Source organism: Parasteatoda tepidariorum, chromosome X2 (assembly GCF_043381705.1).
Source record: "Parasteatoda tepidariorum isolate YZ-2023 chromosome X2, CAS_Ptep_4.0, whole genome shotgun sequence".
NCBI lineage: Eukaryota > Metazoa > Arthropoda > Arachnida > Araneae > Theridiidae > Parasteatoda > Parasteatoda tepidariorum.
Window position 1 is genome coordinate 17693686 of NC_092215.1, and position 21016 is coordinate 17714701.

The following is a 21016-nucleotide window of genomic DNA, read 5'->3' on the forward strand; positions in this document are numbered from 1 at the left end:
AGATAGATAGATAGATAGATAGATAGATAGATAGATAGATAGATAGATAGATAGGTAGGTAGATAAATAGATTACATACATATAAAAGAAAGTAGAAAGATGACCTATCTCGCTAAATCTTCTTTTTCTTTTCCTTTTTTTTCTTTTTTTTAATTTTCTAGAAGCCATAGTTCATCCATAGTTAACTATAATTGTCTGCTTCAAAAATTTTTAACATTGTACTTTTTATAATTAACGCATGTTCATTTAAATTCAAAGTATTATTTGTTTCAAAAATATTTTATCTAAAATCACTTAATTAAAACTTTCACTAGTTTGCATGAAGATTAGATAGTTTTAGAGTTAAAAATAATAAAATTTAAAGTTATTTTTTTCATATTCAATAAACGAGTTCTACAATTGAGTGATAAAAAACTGAAACAAAGTTAAAAGATGGTTTTTTTATTGAGTTTTGTCTAACTAAATCTTTCACAAATTGTTTCCAATTATAACCTCCTTTGCTAATTAACGATTAACAAAGTTATTTTAAACTATTAAATTTTACCCTGTAATCTAAAGTTTAGTTGAGCTTGACATTTAGCTATTCTCTTAATCATCTTAATTAATTAAATATCAGAAAAAATATATTTAGAATTTTTTTATTTTATTAATTCTGCTTTCTGTATTTTCATTTTTTTCCGCCTTAGTTATTTTCAACGAATATTATTAATACCAACTTAAATAAAATATAATGACTATTTATTTAATCCTTATTTTAAGATTTTGGAGCAAAAAGGAATAATATTTTTCTGCTAATGACATTTATTATTTTTTGTAAATCAAATTCTTTAATAACTATATTTCCCTGTTACATTTAATGTCAGAATAATCTGCGGAAAAATGTTTTCTTCCACTTCAATGAGTAAACAATAAACTAAGCTTAAAAGTTTGACTGATTTATCTATTTTTTTTTTCGAAAAAAAAATATAAGAAGAAAATTAATCCCTTAAAGAAGTCCTCTTGATGTCAACTTTGTCCTTCAGTTGCTATTAAATATTTTTTACTTTATTATACACGAGCCAAACTTTTAAAATTTAGTTGTATTTGAATGATAAATATTCTATTTTTAAACTTGATTAGGAAAAAGTAAAATAAAAACTAAAATTTCCTTTCATTAATTATTATTTTATGACATTTGAAGAGCTTAGTGTAAAAACCGAGTAAGTGACATTTTAGGAGTGTTTATGAATTGCAGAAAATGACATTAAGTGGTTCCATTAATATGGGTACTTTTACTGTAAGAGAATCGTTTTCGATTTCATATTAATCTTAATATAACTAATGTTTTTTTTTCCTTTTTTCATAACAGATGGAGCCACAGGATTTTGCTAATCAAGAAAGATTTTATTATTTCTTTTCAGTTAGTTCGAGCTCATAATGGTTCGTAGATGAGTAATGTTATATTTGGCAATATGGCCTATGAAAAGTCTATCACTCATTTACTATTCAATGAAAAATAGAATCTTAATGCTATGTATAAATCACGCTCTTATAATCAATTAAAGAAATGAAAAATAAACTTCGGTAAGATTTTGAAATTTACTTTGTTGTGCTAAGTTGCTATTGTTTCGTTTTCCCATATTGTGCTTGTTTCTTTAATTCTTATGATTTTCTACTTAATTTTTATGATTTTTTTTTCTATTATTTAATTTTTATGATTTGGTAAATGTTCATTCCAACTAATCCGCATTAGTTTTGAGTGCATATGCATGATTTTTGTTTTAAATTAGACAGTGAAAAATAGAAAAGAAAATAAAGAATTTTTTGCCCTGTAGTCTAACAAATTGGTAATAAAATAGTGTAGATATAACTTTTTTTTCTTACCCTGATTGTCTTACTCTTACCATCTCTGAAAATGTCACTTACCAGTTTCTACCACTAAACTCTCCATTTATGTTTTTATATAATTAAATTATTCATTATGCTTCTTTCGTTTATCACAGTTCACTACATTTTCACTTGATTTATTAAATATTTTGATTGTTTAAAAAAGGGTACACTTTTCATCAAATGCAGTTAATAATTTATAGTTTACTATTTACCTTAACTTTCGCAATGAATTCACGTTTTTTGTTCAACAATGTATAAATAATAGGATGGAAAGACAAAGCCAAGGATAGGGCCACCTGTTACCAAAATCTGCAGAATGCTACGGCCCATCCAGGGCTGTCGTGGTATTGAGGAAATATAGAGGTACTCAAGTCCACCCAAAAATGATTGATATGTGTAATTGGAATAGTTTACAGTTCTCTATAATATCGTAAAATTATAAGAGTCTTATTTTTCGAAGTTTTTACGATCCTTTAAAAATGATGAAGATGCTTTAATATATAATTTTTAATTAGTTTCTGAGAGATATAAATTGGCATTATACATATTAGGTGGACCGAAAAGTAATGTCGCTTCGGTGCAATAATGTTGTCACCCTCGTTAGCAATAATATTACAATGTCGGATCGAAAATGAATCGAAATGGATCAAAAAATATGAATTGGTTTTAAAGAGTAACGAATATTTAATGAGCCGAAATGACATTACTTTCCGGTCCCCCTAATATAATCGGCAAGCGTTTTGCAACATATCTAGACTCTAAAAATGTTCAAGTTTGATAGAGGACTGATATGGCTATTAAGAGGTAGCTTGAAGCTATTTATTACACTAGAACAAACAATTTTATTTTTTTTATTTCTTGGAAGAATCGTAATTTTTGAAGGTTTCTTGCGTTTTGAAAAATTAAAAAGAGGGAGAAAAATATTCAATTTTAATTTTATTGGAATTTGTGCACCAAATCAAGTGTACGTTCATACGACCTTAACCCTTTCGCTCAAACTGTCACAAATACGTGCCAGTATAAAACTGTATCAACCAGGGTAAAAAGATAAAACTGGTAATCAAAGTAATTCTTTAGCAGTTTATTTGTGGGCTGAGTTACAATTGTTTGATTTATTTAATTCACCATTACTTTGTTCAAAATAAAACTATTTAGTTATACTTTGAATTAACATTGATTATATATATGATTAAACTAACAATAATTAAAGTAAAAGCAAAGTAAGTCTGTCAAATCAGAAACGGCTGCATTTAAGTTACCGTTTTTTATTTAATTACATCCTGATTCTGATTTTGTACGAATGCTTTTCTGAATCACCCGTCCCCAAGGGGGTTAAAGGTTGTAATTTAAAATTAAAAACTTAAAATTGAATAAGCTTAAACCAAACACTCACGCCTTCACACTACACGAGAATTATTTCCCCTTCTAAAAACACCAATGATGGCGTGCTTGTTGTTTTAAGTCCAGAATGAGCTGACCAAAGTTTGTTGTTGTTCTCTACGCTTATATTCATAAACAGAAGCAAATATTCATAGTTAAAATATGTAAGTCACAGATGCCAACTGCTCCGGACAAAATAATTAAAAAAAACTGTAAATAACTACAAAGTAAATTTTGCAAATATTTAACTATTTTTGCTTGATTTTTAAAAGGCATAGCATAACATAACTACTATAAAGTGGGGAATTCTATAAGCCAACGAATTATTTAGAAATAGTGGTGGATAAAAATCTACTAAATGGAATTTATTAAACCAAGAATCCCAATCGATAAACTATCACTTTAACATGTTCACGCCGGGGTGACCCACCGGTGGGTCACGCTAAATTGTCTCATCTTGGCAGCGCACCGGAGTAAAAACTGGTAACAATGAATTTCATTTTTTAGTTTTTTTCCGGGAATAATAAAATCCATAACTACCAATTGTTTTTAACGGATGCAATTTTTATATTGAATTGCTTCTTCGCCGTGATAAATTTCCTTACAGTGAATTGTTATTGTTGAGAATATATTAACTCCTGCCGAATATTATCTAATATTGAAATAGTTCTTCAACCAGTATTTTCACTTTTCCCGTACCAGTATTTTCACTTTTCCCGGCGTGAACGTGTCAAAATATATATTTGCTGTCCGAAGCAAGTTGGCATCTCTGGTAAGTACGTTTTTAGTTGTGTAATAAAAATAATTTCGAATCAGAAGTCCAATCAATTCTGAATTATTTGAATTTGCATAACATGACCGTCCCTAAGCACAAAGTATACGTAACAAATAGAAGATAACTTAAATAGAATATCTATAGTTTAAAATTACGGCTTTTAAAAAGTAGTCAAAGTAAAAAATGAAGTATAATAAATTTTTCATCACTTTGTTACTTTTTTGTTTTTTAAACATACGAACCTCATGTTTATAGATAGTATATAATTCATTATTGCATTATTTATATAAATGAAACAGACATATTATAACGCTTTGGCATTAAGTAGCTAAGCATATAAAAAAACCTTTTTTCTTCCACTAACAATAAAATTAAGTAGCTGAAAAAAATTGCAGAAAAGCAACTGAAAGTTTTCTTTCGAAGAGGTTTTTGAAGGAAATTAATCATTCAAGAAGTGTTTCCGATTTTAACTTTGTTCATTAATTGCGATTAAGTGGATAGTACTTTCAAACTACATGTTGTAATCATGTAAGTTGGCCTAAACTCATAATGATACTCATTACTATCTTAATGAGCAAAAGACCGAAGGGAAATGCCGCGCACCTGCTAAACAAATGCTACGCTTTGGTTTCTTTATTTTTCTTTTTTTTTTTATCTTTTCTTTTCTGAGCGAAGATCATTAGCACTTGGGTTCTCTTTTTACTAACATTCCTTACCACTATTCATCGCCATGAAGGCAATTACTTTGCTTCAGAATAAAACTTCGTATCGAAAGATTTCAGAAAACATTTGGGTTTTATTATTTACCACAGTTATCGTTCATGAATACATTTGATTTCAAAAATTCCCCCTCGTTTTAAAAAAGGTTTTATTCTGTATGAAATAAATCACCGAAAAAAACGGGAAATACTATATCGTGTGCTTAATTCTACCATTTGATATGCAGAACGTAAATATCTTTTGTCTTCTTTGTTCTGTTTTCTTAAAAGATTTATGTGCAGCTCGTAAATTCGTTTTATGAAAAAGAAATGTCATACAATTCAGTATTATTTTTTCGCTTTTACCAGAAACTTCTAATTATTTCTTGCGATAATTAAAGTACAATAACTTGCATTTCAACCTAAAATAATGAACAACTAATATTAAATGTAAGTAATTGTCTTATGTATCACTTACCCCTTATAAAAAGACTTCACTGATTTGTATGAAGCACCTATTTTACATTCAGCATTTTTTAAGTTATGATTTACCACATTTTTGCTTTCTTTTTCGGATGTAAATATATGGTAATTATCAGAAATTATTTAGAAAAGATAGACTGAAGAATATATGTGCTAATTAGAAGCACTGCAGCGTAAGAGGTAATTACATAGCATAAAATGAATTATAGCTTTGAGGAGCCACTAGTCATATCTAATACACAATAATTTTTTTAGAGCAAATTATATAAATAAGAATAATTAATAATATGAATAATTCATAAACATAGAAGAAACTAAAGCATATATTTCAGCTAATGACATGACGTTGGTTTCACCGTTTTAATCTTCAATGTCATTAATATCCTAAGTAATTAATACATAAAATAAAATAGCCAAACATGTACAATGCGCAAAATAAAAAATGGGACTATCCTGAATAGCTTCTGTTCTAATTATCGGATTTTCACGTTCTAGGACTCAATCGTAATAGTTCTAGGGGGTAAGCTCAAATGTGCTAATTAATTAGGGCAGACTATATTTTAGGTCACGAAATTAGATCACAATTCTTTAGTTAGAAGAACGGCCCAAAGTTTGGACCCCTTAATATTAATTTAAATTTTTGGATATTTCCCTATATCTCGAGAATTTTTTGAGAGAATTGAAAAATTTTCACGCAAAATTATGAAATTCGTTTATCCAAAGATAATTTCTAGAAAAACATAACTTCTAGTATAGATTTATTAATTTATTTACTACTTTCGAAAATCTTCTGAATTGTAAGATATGCAATTGTTCACGCCGTTTTAAATAAGACAATTTTAAATTACAAAATACCAATAATAATAATGTAAGCGAAATCGCTCAAATAGTTCTTGAGACATCAAATGTTGAGAAAGTCGTATTTTTAAAATTAGATTTCTCAGGAGCAAGCTTTTTGCTTTTTCCTAATCAAACTTTTGGGACCATATTTCCCTTAATGCGGCTGTCCCCCAGATTTTGGGATCAAAAATCTGTATCTGTCGAATAAAAGGTATGTTTATTAAGAGAAAGTATGTTCTTATGTCTGATTCTGTGACTTGAAAAATCGTGTGCACCAAATAATTAGCATATTTGAAGTCACCCCTTCGAACCTTTAAGATTGAGATAGATTAAGATTGATAGAACGTGAAGATCCAATCATTAGATCATAAGTTATTCAGGGTGTTCAGTTTTTTATTTTTCACACTGTATAGGATTGTCTATTTCATTTTAAGTATTAATGACTTTGGAGACAATACGATACTTATGATATTTGATTTATACTTATTCGAAGAAAAACTGGAAAAAATAAGAAATATTTCGGTGTTTTCTTCAGCTGTGCAATCATTTCATTAATTGTTTTTAATTATTACCGGAGAACATTATATTCAAATAATTATCTTAAATCACAAGATTTAAAAATAATATTGATTATAAACACTCGAAGAAAATAAATACTCATTGCAGTGCACTTGTTTTTCAAGAGCTTACGTAAATCGTTTTAATCTACATTATAGCATTTTTAGTTATTGCTTTAAAAAACCAAGGCTATAGACGAAGATATAAATCGTAATGTTTAGTGGGTCTTTTTTTTCTTCGTATTAAATATAAATCTTAAGAATCTGATGTTGAGGAAAATATTTTTAAAACTAAAAAATTATTTTAAACATATATATAAAAATGCCCTAATTAAATATTGAAACGATAAGTGCCAAAGTTAACAGCGCATCTTATTAAAATTGCCATATTAATTAAATAAAATTACTCCAGATAAAAAAGTTTTAACTATAACACTCGATATAACTTTCTATTCGTTAAGTCAAGAGTCTATGCAATAAGTCCATTAATTAAATAAACTTAACAACTTTTTCGAGTTCTTTAGATTTTTCCGCATTATTCCTTATTTCTAATTATATCAAACTCTAGATTAAATTAAACCGTTTCATTAAAATACAGAACAAATCACGGAAATGATAATACTAGTGAATATAGACTAATCTTATAATTCGAAATTTAACGCTTTCCTGGTCATTGAAAATGTTATTGCTGAATACATGAATTGTTCAGGTTGTTTCCCCTTGCTTAAGTTCATTTGCTTTAGATTGTTTGAATTAAATGCAGGAAATATATTAGTTAAATACATAAATTGAATTTAACACAATGATGGGTAATACTTCTGTTTCAAAATACCACATGGGTCATCCAAAAAATAAAAATATATTCTAACGAATACAAAAATTTTTTGAATTCAAACTGTTGGCAATTTTTCATAAAAATGGTTAGTTGACAATTTATTTAAATGGTTAAATAACAACTTATTTAATTTACAGTCAAGTAACCATAAAAAGATGATATCCAAACTGTTAATTGTGAAAAAATTGTTTACTGTCTGTTTTCACCTAATACTGTTAAACAAACAGAATTTTATCATATATTTGTTTTACATCATCAGATGTCTAATAATCTAATAATAATAAATGTATTGTGAACACCTTATGATACCACTTTTGGAGCTGGGTGCATACTTTAGCCGAGAGGGCTAATCTGTCAATGTCATGACCATGACGGTGTGCTTAGGATAGAATGGGGGTTCAAATCTTTGCACTGACCCCACAATAGTTTTTTCACTTCTTAAACATATGACAAGTTTCCTTGGTCCTGCTCTCCTCAATCGGTGACCCTGGACTATTTGAATACGAAACTCTCATTGTGTTCGTACTCCGTGGTCATCAATGAAGTTAGAGAGCGGAAGTGATGTTCTTTAATGCCGGTAGCACTCGTTTTCGATACGCTGATGCCGTCATTACCATGGTAAAAGGCATACACCCCCGAATTAGAAAGGTTTACATAGTTTCCATATAAACTAGTAATCGACTTTACAAATTTTGCTGAAATTCGTTACAATTACGAGCACTGGGCATTTTTGTCAAAGATTGACGCTAATTGTATAAATTAAAAGCTAACTCTAAGTTTGTTTCACTTAAAGCTACTAGTTGTTTTCGTCATAATTATGTGATGGCCGCGCAAATTACTAGAAACTTCAAATTTTACGGAATTTTACGAAAAAAAATTATTTACTCTCAATCCTGTTTCTTGTTTTCCCTATACTTGCACAATAACGCACATTTCCACCAGAAATACACATAGTTTGCACTAGGATTCCGGAATAAAAACTGTTAATCAACAAAAGACTAGATAAAAAAAAAAGAGATTTACTTGTATATCTCAGCTAATCATCATAAAGCAAAAAAACCTTGTCTTGTCATTTTGTTTTAAAGAATAAAAAACTACAAGAACAAAATCAAAGACAGGCGAAAAATTATAAGAAATGAATGACATAGGTGGAATGTAATGTAATAAACTGACTCTTATAATAAGCTTACTGTCTAAACCCGCTTTAAAAAAGATAGAAATCTATTAATTTTAGATAATATTATTTTATATGACATCAGTTTTTTACAAAAATATTTTTTTCCAATAATGTAATATAAGTTTAGTGAAATCATAAATATATATAGTTAACCTTACTTCCTTGACAAGTAAACTGTTTTCTCACTTTTCGACAATTATTAAGTACTATTTTTTAAAAGTATTTCTTTTATTCATATTATTTCCTATTTCAAGAGAAACGGATATATATACTTGCCTTCAATTGTGCTTATTTCACTGGGAAAAATTAGAAATTCTTTTACCAACATCTCAGAAATAGTAATTTAATAATTTCTGCGAGTGCGTGTGTTTTGTATTTTGAACATTCGTTATAAGAGATATGTTTAGATTTTCAATAAGTTACCATAAAATAAATTCGAAGGTTTAATAAAAGCATTCAAAATATGTGTAATAATTCCACATTCACACATCATACAACAGAGAACAACACACCGAGAGAAACATTCATGCCCAAAGCGAGATTCGAACCCGCAACCATTGGCTTCAGAGTCAAGCACGCTGACCGCTCGGCAATCTGGTCGTCACGTTATATATAACAAGGGATCGCATAAATGTTGTGACAAGAAGTTCTAGGGGATTTAGAGCATATCATCAGGACTAAAATTGCAAAATTGCATAGGAACCCATAGGCCACTAGGGGTGCTTCCCCAGTGATGAACTGTTTCTTCGTGTGAACAGGTCATCATAGGGAACACTATCGTTGTACTACATTTCCGAGCATGGGTTCCTATGCAATTTTAATTCTGATGATGAACACGAACTCCCCTAGAAGTTTTTCGCAACATTTTCGCGACCCCATGTTAGGTATAATATTTTTAAACTTGTACATTTCGACAAAAAATAAACTACTAAAGATGTCATTCATAAAAAATATATAACTTATTAGGAGTAAAACTAATTTCAGATTTATGATTTTCACATTCAAATTAGGCAAGATCAAATATTGTCTAAATACAACAAAAAATTTATTCCCCAGTGTTATCGTTTAAGGAACCAGATATATTTGACAACACAAAGTTAGTTTTTTAAGCAAATCTTCTGTTTTTGCTTTATTAAAACTTGATTGCAATTTCTTAAAGTGAAATTCGTTAAATGGTAAGTATATAAATGTAATTTTGTAAAATGGTAAGTATACTGCTGTCATAAGGTAATTTCTACAATTAGAAAGAAGTAAAGCCTTCTACGACAGCATTTCTTTAACTGATTTTATATTGTAGTCCACACTGTAATTAAATGTACTCTATGTTTACACTGTTAAAATTCCGGATAAAATTACAGTAAAAAGTACTGGTACCCTGAAAGAAGCATCTGAAAGTTCCATTTTACAGTAAAATATATTTTTACAGTGAAATTTTATATCATAACTCTTACAGTAATATTGATTTAATTATAATGAATAAGTGATTTTACAAACAATATTACTACAAAAAAATATGGTATATCAGATTTTTTATTCTGCTCCATAAAATTTTACGATAAAAATAGATATTACATTAAAAGTACCGGCAGTTAGGGTGTCAGCACATTTTACCATAATTTTATTCACAATTTATTGCACTGTAATCGATTAATTTATCTTTCAAAACCTCATTTGTATGTACAGTGCGCAAAGAAGAAAAGAAAAAAAAAAAAAAACGGACATCCCTCAATAACTTTTGATCTAATGATCGGATCTTCAAGTTACAGGACTCAATCTTAAAGGCATGAGAGGGTGACCTCAACTATGCTAATTACTTAATATAGACGATGTTTTAAGTTACGAAATCAGATACAAAGCCGTACTTTCTCTGAATAAGCATACGTTTTTGATCGGATTTCCGTTTTTGACCCGCAAGATATAGGGGGTAGCTGCGATCTAGGAAATATGGACCCAATAGTTTGGCCAGGAGAGCTGTCCAAAGTTTGGACTCCTTAACCTTAATTTCTTTGCATGTTTCACCCTATTTCGAGAACTTTTAAAGCGAGCTGAAAAATTTTTGCACACAATTATAAAACTTGGCTAGCTAAAGATAATTAAATCAACGTAAGAAGAAAAGTTTTAGTAAATATTTATCTTTTTTTATATTTAATTATAGTCGAAGAAATTTTTAATAGTTAGGTATACAATCTTCGTACGTTATTTCAAAGAATTTAATTTTCAATTGCAAAATATAAGTTTGAGTGAAATCGGTTGAATAGTTTTTGAGAAATCGAATTTTAAAAAAAGGCGCATATTTAAAATTCGATTTCTCAGAAACTATTCAACCTATTTCGCTCAAAGTTTGTATTTTGCCATGCAAAATTAGGTATTTTGAAGTGATGTAAAAAATTGTGTACCTTATAATTCAAAATAATTTTGATTATTATTAAATAAAATAATAAAAATAATAAATATTTACAAAAATTTATCTCTTACATGGAATTACTTTTGGATAAATGAATTTTATAATTGCGTGCAAAAAATTTTCCTTTCACTTATAAACTTCTTGAGATATGGTGCAATAAGCGTAAAATTTAATTAATATTATGGGATCCAAACTTTGGATCGTTCTCCTGACCAAACTATGGGTACCATATTTCCCAAATTGTTGCTACCCCCTACATTTTTGGGGGTCAAAAGTCTTAATCCGTTGAAAAAATGGTATGTTTAGTCAGAAAAAGTACGTTTTTGTGTCTGATTTTACAACTTAAAATATCGTCTGCTTAAATTAATATTTGAGGTCTCCCCCTCGAACCATTAAGATTGAGCCCTAAAACGTGAAAATCCGAGCATTTGATCAAAAGTTATTAAAGATTGTTTTTTTTTCTTGATGCATTGTATCTACATGATTTTTTTAAACTTGTAATGCTTTGAGTAGAATTCAAAACTTTTAAATCAAGTACTCTTAGATGTATAACAATTCTTATACATATAAGAGCACTTGATTTAAAAGTTTTGAATTCTACTTTTTTTTTCTTGATGCATTGTATCTACATGATTATTTTAAACTTGTAATACTTTGAGTAGAATTCAAAACTTTTAAATCAAGTGCTCTTATATGTATAACAATTCTAATAAATTTTTAACGTAAAGTTGGGTTTGCAATTACGGTATTTACCATGTTAGAATATAAAAAAAAAGTTAAAGTTTTATTTACTTTTTTGGATATTCTGCTAGGACGAATATTGAAACTGAAGATATATAATGATTTCTGTCAGAAAGTAAGTAAAATTTTTCATATCGGTTTAGTCTTTTCCTCTTCTGCAATACACTAAATATAGAGTCAGGTATGTAGTTTCTACTTTTTTCAAATCAAATAGATATTACAAACTTTCAGCTTTGCTTGCGTCCTATGACAGTTTGTTCAACTATGCGTATAGGTTATTTAAGATGGTATTTATTGGAACTGAAATAGTTTTTTCGATTTTTTCAGAAAATAGAAGTCATTTCTTTGGCACTTAAAAGCCTTTAATAGCACAAATTGCCTATATGGCTACATGCATTAAGATGTGTATATATTACGTTTTTGTAAAATATAGTAGTTCATTTTGATGTCTGCATATAATGCACAACGTTCTTTATATTTTATCCAGACGCGTTTAGATATGATATATTTTCTTCAGAATATATAAGTCTGCATATTTTCTTCTTTTTAGAACTGATAGTATTTATCTAAGGGAAAGTGTCTTCGTTTTATTTCCTATCTACTCTGTTCTTTGCTTCTTTTTCGGACTTTCGTTTTCTTTATTTCTTAAATTCTTTACTGAATTCAGTTGTAAGGTCAAATTGCAGATTCTTGCTGTTTTTTTTTAAAATTAATAAAATAGAAAATAATAGGTGAAGTTTTTTTTTAGAAAAAAAGAAAGTTTTTTTAAACTATTAAACATAGAAATATATAGTTATTCTCCATAAATTTATTACTTCAAAAATAATCAATGAAAAAGATTTATTAGTGTACAATTTTAAATCCTAATCCTGTATCTTTTCAAACAATATTCATTAAAACTTGATTAACCAAGAAATTCGAGCAACTTCTGCCCCGAACTGACGAAGCTATGTTTGAGTTATAATTAACAGAAATTGCTTAAACTAACAATAAAAGAAGAAAACACGATTCCCATGAGAAAAAAGATTACGATAAAATAATACCAGTTTTCAAGAAAAAATATTTAAAACGGGAATTTAAACGTTTCTTTAATCGAAAGCAAAGATTCTCTTAGAAATGATACAATCTTAAAAATAATAATAAAAACGTTGCTGACTTCATAATTTTCTTAGTTTTGAGTAATCATTTTAACTATACTTTTGAGAAGCAATTTTAAATACATTTCTTGCAATTTTGAATAATTTCCCAAATAAGCTTAAGAAATAAAAACTCATTATACCCAACTTTACGATTCAATTTATTTGAATTGTTAACTTTTGGAACTATAAATAATGATTGTTTCGTCTTATTGCTACAAATTAAGAAGTATATTTTTGTTAAAATTTTAGTATAGACTATTTGAGTCTACATATATTTTCATCTTTATTTCAGGTTCTTTCTGCGGTATCTTAATGGCGTCGAATTGGTAAATAACTTCTCGTAGCCAGCATGAGTTTAGGATAAGAAGTTTTCTTATAACATGACATTCTTAGACATTCTCTAAAAAGACATTACAGGCATTCTATTTCGTTTTTTACATTAAAGACTTGTGAATTTCAGAACTCAATTTAAACTTTTCAACTCAAAGTGAGAAAAAAAACCATCATTTAATTAAATGTCTATAAAATCTTATTATGGAATTAAGGCTGTGAAAGAAGCCTAAATAAAAGGCAATTAAAACTCTTGCTGATATACATCAAAATTGTAACTTTCCCGTAAATAAATGATTATTCAATGACAAGCGTTTAGATACGTTGAACGAAAAAAACGTAAGTAGTTTTCTCATTTCACTTTTAAGATTAATTTGGAGTTATCGGACCCTAAGGAGCAAGTGAATTATGGAGCGTCTGATATCGGCAAATTTTTCTGATAACTTTACAGACTTCATGGAATTCCCAATGGGCAATGAGACTCTTTTTCCTATTCTGTATGAAGATCACGTAGCAAATTTAAGTAGAGACAGTGATATATCAAAACACGAAATGTTGCTTATCTACGATAACTCAACCAATTCTTCCGAAGCATATTGGTTTGATGGAAATCTAACCAACTTTTCACTTCCGTTAGGAAACTTTACGAACGTAAAAAATGATACTTCATCTTCTTTGTCAGATATGGTTAAAGCAGTTATTATAACTGGTTTATTGAGCTCAACTACAATGGCGACTATAGTAGGTAATCTTTTTGTCATATTTGCGATTCTGATGGACCGTAATCTTCAGACAGTTGGGAATTATTTAGTTCTTTCATTGGCTGTGGCTGATTTAATGGTTGCTCTTCTGGTTATGCCTATGGGTGCTATATATGAAGTGTATCAAGAGTGGATTCTAGGACCAGTATTGTGTGAAATATGGACCTCGGCGGATGTTCTTTGCTGCACTGCATCTATATTGCATCTTGTAGCAATTGCTACGGACAGATATTGGGCAGTAACAAATGTTGATTACGTAAGACAAAGAAGCAGTAATAAAATAGGACTTATGATTTTCCTTGTTTGGGCTGTAGGTTTCTTAGTTTCATTTGCTCCCATACTTGGCTGGAAGGACGACAATTTCTTGTTCAGAATTGAGGAAGAAAAAAGGTAAGACAAGTTTTTTTCAAATTTCAATACCTAACTCATGATTTTTTTATTAATGCATGAATAAAAAAAATGGTATTTAAGATCTATTGGAAAAATTAAGGTATATGGTTTGCTGTGTTAAATCTATACTATTTATCGACTTAACTGTAGAAATTACACTGCTCCAAATGAAAAATATCTTTCAGATAGAAATTTGTTTTTCTTGTGAATGTTTGGCTGAAAATAACGAATGCTTAGTCACTTTCTGTTTATCGTGCAAAATTTTTCCAAAACTCTAACTTTTAGCTTAACGATTTTGCGTATTTTAACAGCACACAATACCAATGAGGTGCAAAAAGATACAGATCTTCGGCTCGTAATGAAAACATTGTATCATATTTCATTTAAATAAAATTAAGCATGTATTGAAAAGAACTTTAGAGTTTAATTATTTTTTTTTTTTGCATGAAAAAAATTTTGTTTTTTTTGTTATGTCACATACACACATCAGTTCGTATCATACTTTATTTAAATAAAATTAAGCATGTATTAAAAAAATTTTGGAGTTTAATTATTTTTTTTAATTTGTATGAAAAAAATTTATTTTTTTTGTTATGTCACACACACACATCAGTTCGTATCATACTTAAATTGTAATAAAATTAAGCATGTATTAAAAAGAATTTTAGAGTTTAATTATTCCTTTTATTTTGTATGAAAAAAATGTTTTTTTTTTGCTATGTCACATACACACATCAGTTCGTATCATACTTTATTTAAATAAAATTAAGCATGTATTAAAAAGAATTTTAGAGTTTAATTTTTTTTTTCATTTTGTATGAAAAAAATTTATTTTTTTTTGTTATATCACATACACACATCAGTTCGTATCATGCTTTATTTAAATAAAATTAAGCATGTATTAAAAAGAATTTTAGAGTTTAATTATTCTTTTTATTTTGTATGAAAAAAATGTATTTTTTTTTGTTATGTCACCTACACACATCAGTTCGTATCATACTTTATTTAAATAAAATTAAGCATGTATTAAAAGAATTTTAGAGTTTAATTATTTTTTTTATTTTGCATGAAAAAAATTTATTTTTTTTTTGTTATGTCACATACACACATCAGTTCGTATCATACTTTATTCAAATAAAATTAAGCATGTATTAAAAGAATTTTAGAGTTTAATTATTTTTTGTTATTTTGTATGAAAAAAAAGTATTTTTTTTCGTTATGTCACATACACACATCAGTTCGTATCATTCTTTATTTAAATAAAATTAAGCATGTATTAAAAAGAATTTTAGAGTTCAATTATTCTTTTTATTTTGCATGAAAAAAATGTATTTTTTTTTTTTTTGTTATGTCACATACACACATCAGTTCGTATCATACTTTATTTAAATAAAATTAAGCATGTATTAAAAAGAATTTTAGAGTTTGATTATTTTTTTTATTTTGTATGAAAAAAAATTTATTTTTTTTTTGTTATGTCACATACACGCATCAGTTCGTATCATACTTTATTTAAATAAAATTAAGCACGTATTAAAAAAAATTTTAGAGTTTAATTATTTTTTTTATTTCGTATGAAATAATGTTTTTTTTTTGTAGTTATGGCATATACACACATCAGTTCATGATATCATTAACTTTTAAAAATACAACTATTTGAATAAACATTTTGTGAAATGCAAATAAATTAAAAAATAAATTAAAAAATTTAATAACAAATTGTTTTAATGAATTTGAATCAGTATAATCTTAAATTTTTCAATTTCCATTAAGTGTATTTAATCGTTAACATTTTGATAGCACTTGTACTTTTGCTTTCCATGTTTCATTTTTCAAAGTAAAAATTTTTTCTTTTGCTTTACAAACTTAATACTTTTACTCGTCATTACTTTTTTAAAGCAACCTTCCCACTGATAACAAAGAACTACTAACAAAATCACGACTAGTAAAATAAGAAAATTAATAAAGTTACCAATCAAATAACAAACAAAATTAAGCATACACTAAAAAAAATAGTAAATGACGTAAAGGTGAGAAATATGAAGGCAAGGAACGAGTGATAATAGAAATAATATATATATATATATATTCTAANGCAAACTTAAAAATTCCAAAAAAAACTAGTCAATTAAAATTATCAGAGAATGTTTTTTTTCCAAACTATTTATTAATGTCTATATATATATATATATAAAAATATGTATAAAATTTGAATTCTTATGGATTAGATTTAAACAAAATTTATTTTTCAATGAATTATATGATGAAATTCATATTTTTTCGAATATTTTATATATGGTTATTAGATTCTCTTGTACATGATATATCATATATTCCAAAGGTTTTAAATGTTTTCTGTTATCTACTGAAAGTTTTTTTCCAGTGAGATCAAGTTCTTTTTTAAGTAATTCTTTTAGTAATATTTGAAAAATAAGCCAATCACTACTGAGTAATTGACATAACAAAGAAAAATTCAAAGAAAATGTATCTTTTTTCACTCATTATCTCACTCATCTTCACTCTTCACTCATTCATCGTGAAGATCATCATTTCAAGGAATCACCACATCTATACATTTAACAAATCCTCAATGTTATGTAATCTAAACTCTTTTCTTGAGTGATTTCAAATTTAGACTGATCTCCACATACCAAAATATTAAACAAAGCCAACTTTGTTTGAGAAATTTATTCAAATAATAAATTAATTGCACAAAACCATGCACATTACACGTGTGACTGATTATTACCAATGACCGACACCTAATTCATATCTTTAATTTAAACAAATATTATTTTCGAAATGATGTTTGAAAAGTGTTGTTTTTATAAACATCAAAATTCAAAAATTCTAAAGAAAAGTACTAATTGATTACAAACGTTATTTCTTTTGATTTTCAATAAAAATTATTTTAAAAAAATCATGTTCATTTGTTTAACAATTTATACATTGAACATTAGAGAAAGCACTATTTTTTACATTTTCTACAGTACTTTTTACATTATCCTACCATTCATCCATAAAATCAATAGGGGCTATTTTAAACAGGTATTTTTTGCTTTCTCTTGTTCTATATTGATCATTCTTTAGCTTCCTTGCACTGAACTAAGAGGAACTCCTTTTCATAAATCACAATGAATTTGTAAAATTATAAGAAATATTCAAATTTGCATACAGGGTTTCAGCTACTGTATTGTACTAATTATGTACAAAGTCAACGTAGTAAAATGAGTTTCATTGAAAAATCAATAAAAACAGTGAAAGTGCAATTAATTATTCCTGGAGCAACATCTACTAGAAGGGAATAACAAAAAGTCATATTCCAGATATGGATACTTCTAACAACTCTGCATGCATAATGCAATAATAATAATTAGAATATTGTGTTAATGAATAAATTTATGTTATTTTACATACTTTTATTGACTAAAAACCATGAATCATTTGTACATATGAGAGATTTAATTGTTTGGGTTTCGATGAGCTTCTCTCGATTACCGACAGCTGTAATTCGACTTCAAGCTTGAAGCATTTAATCAGAAATTGAGGAAAATAATAGAGATCAGTAAATGGACCATAGTGGAGGCACAGAAAAGGCATTTAATTTTTTTCTGCTGTGAAATGAAGCAGCCTATTTTAAAACTATTAATCATTAGGAATTAAAAGTGATTTAATTTTTTGAGTTTCGGTGAGATTCTCTCGACTACCGACAGCTGTAATTCGACTTCAAGCTTGAAGCATTTAATCAGAAATTTAGGAAAATAATAGAGATCAGTATATGGACCATAGTGGAGGCACAGAAAAGGCATTCAATTTTTTTCTGTTGTGAAATGAAACAACATATTTTAAAAGCATTACTCATTAGGAATTGTAAGTGATTTAATTTTTTGAGTTTCGGTGAGATTCTCTCGACTACCGACACTTGTAATTCGACTTCAAGCTTGAATCATTTAATCAGAAATTTAGGAAAATAAGTCAGTAAATGGGCCAGTCAGTAAATGGGAAATCAGTAAATGGGCCATAGTAGAGGCACAAAAAAGGCATTCAATTTTTTTTTCTGCTGTGAAATGTGAGAACATATTTCAAAATCGTTAACCATTAGTAATTATGAGTGATTTAGTTTTTTGGGATTCGGTTAGCTTCTCTCGACTAAAAACCGCTGTAGTTTGGCTTCAAGCTTGTTGTATATATAATTTAGCTATTAATAAAGTAAAGGTATGTTAAGTAATTGAATATTTCGGAAGTAGTACACAACACAACAAAAACTGAAATAAATTCGATTAAAAAATATCCACCTTTTGAAGAAATATTTTTCTTGTGCTGTCTAAATACATTTTCAAACACATAAAAAAAATTGGCAATAAGCCTTTATAACCAGCAATTTTGGATGAATAATTTAACTATTAAGGAATTTCGTAAAATACAAAAAAAATGGTATTTTAAAATGCAATCATTTTAGGTGAAGTCTAAGTTCACTTTAGAAACCATAACAAATCTACAAAACAAATAAACCTTTATACCCAATAATGTAGCATGAATAATTTAACTACTTTTAAATTTCATAACAACACCAAAATAGTTCTTTAAAGGCATTCATTTTAGGCAAAATCTAAATGCGTTTTTAAATCCGAAGCTTTCTTACTTTTCTATATGTTTTAACATTACAGTTACTGGAGTGATTTAAACTATTTATAAATTGCATAATAACACTACAAAAGTATTTCAAAATACATCGATCCGATGTTATTTTCAAAAAATTCAAATAAGAATGAATATTTCATATCAAATCAAAAAAGTGAGTTTAGGATGCAAATTCAAAAAATATATTCCCACAGTTGTTTTTAAAGAAAAAATAAAATTCTATCATCTCTTCCTCATAAGCAAGTTGCCCGAAAGCTACTAAAATATTTCTTTCCAGAAAGTTTCAGGTCTATAAAAATGAAGCTTAAAATTTTAAAACTAATGTTGAAAATAAACTATCAGTGCTTGGAGCTTGTATTTCAAAAAGCGAGATTGTTTATTTGTGACATTTCAAATTCTAAAAAAGTTATTTTTATTCAAAAAGCATATCCTATATATTATCTTGTTTGCCCGATTCCAACCAAAAAATATGGACAACATAAATATTTTTCACGGGAAGAGAAATTGTTGGAATGCATATTTTGAATTATATCGTTTGAGATATGAAATTTTGTAACATGCCTGAAATGAAAATTACTATTTCACCTTTTTTTTCTTGAATAAAATGAAATAACATATGTATACACTATCCTTCAATAATCGAAGAGACTCTTTCAATATTTGACAAGTTTTTTTTAAATTTCTCAAGAAATTTTTAGACAATTATTATTTGACTTCAGCGGTATTTAGTACATGCAATTTTTCAATATGTATTTCTTAGCAATAAGGTTTGAAGCTTTCAGAGGCTTGAGGGACTGACAATAAATTACGAAAGAAAAGAAGTATTTTTGAACACCCTAAGACAGAAAATCAATTAATAAACTTGTGTCTTGTATCTATTAATTTGATTTTTTTTTTTGCATAACTGCATAAATTTTCGTGGACCTGATTTAAATATTTATAGAGATGTAGACATTTTTGCTGTAACTTATGCTGAAAAAATATTCAATAAATTTAAAGAACATTTCTGGAGCAATTTAAAATTAATTACGAAGTTATTGTTATAAATTTAAAATAAATTCGCTTAAAATTACGCGAGATATGACTATTTAAAATAGTTCTATTATACTAAGCATGAGGGGCAAAAATTTATAAAAAATTTCCTTATATAGCAGTGAATCATATTTGAACACTAATGAAAAAAATCTTATTTGAATACCTTAAAATTTAAAAAGTTGCAAACAATTTTCTCAGCAGTTTTTGTACACATCTTTTAAAAAAATCATCTCAAAATGATTGGGGGTTCTCCACAAATTTCTCTCTGTCTTATTGAAAATTGCACTACCCTATAATAACCTATAATATAATTTGTGGAAACCCTATTATTGTTTTGAACTATCTCTTAAAATTAATAGAAAATAATTCACAAAATTGCTTAAAACTTTTCAAATTTCTAAGATACTCAAATTTGACTTTTTTCATTAGTTATCAACTACGATTCACTACAAAATCCTGAATTTTTTTAAAGAACTAATTTAAATCAATCTTAATCTACAATTTAATCTTTGACAATAATTGCATAATTATTTTTAAATTGCTCCTAAATTTGTTTTTAATTTTATAGAATTTTTTAAAAATTACAGCATGAAAACTTAAGACAAAAATTAGTTTTTTATAAAAACTAATTTTCCATATCTCCATAAATATTCAAAATAGGTATATGGAATTTCATGTAGTTGCTACAAATAGCACCCAAAGTAATTTATACAACTTACAAGTTAATTGTTTGATTTTCAGGCATAGTCTGTTCAAATACTTCTTTTCTTTTTCTTTTTTTATTGTCATCTCCTCAATTATCTCAAATCTCTGAACTTTATTACTAAGTCTGAAAAATCGCATGAACTAAACACCTCTAAAGCTATAAATTAATCATCTTAGTATTTTTTGAGGAAATTTAACTAAATGTCAAAAGTAGTGAAAGCCATAATTGCGGTTGGCGTACATGTATATATATATA

The 21016-nt window shown here is 27.5% G+C and overlaps 1 protein-coding gene across 3 annotated transcripts in view; it reads left to right on the forward strand.

Annotated features, from left to right (window-relative positions):
• LOC107439647 (5-hydroxytryptamine receptor-like) overlaps positions 1-21016 on the forward strand; it is a 482335-nt gene that overhangs the window by 388007 nt on the left and 73312 nt on the right. For all 3 annotated transcript variants that reach the window (XM_071188193.1, XM_071188195.1, XM_071188194.1), the window contains one exon: positions 13191-14379. In XM_071188193.1, the coding sequence (XP_071044294.1) occupies positions 13637-14379 (743 nt within the window). In that variant the 5' untranslated portion in view covers positions 13191-13636. The remainder of the gene's footprint in view (positions 1-13190; positions 14380-21016) is intronic.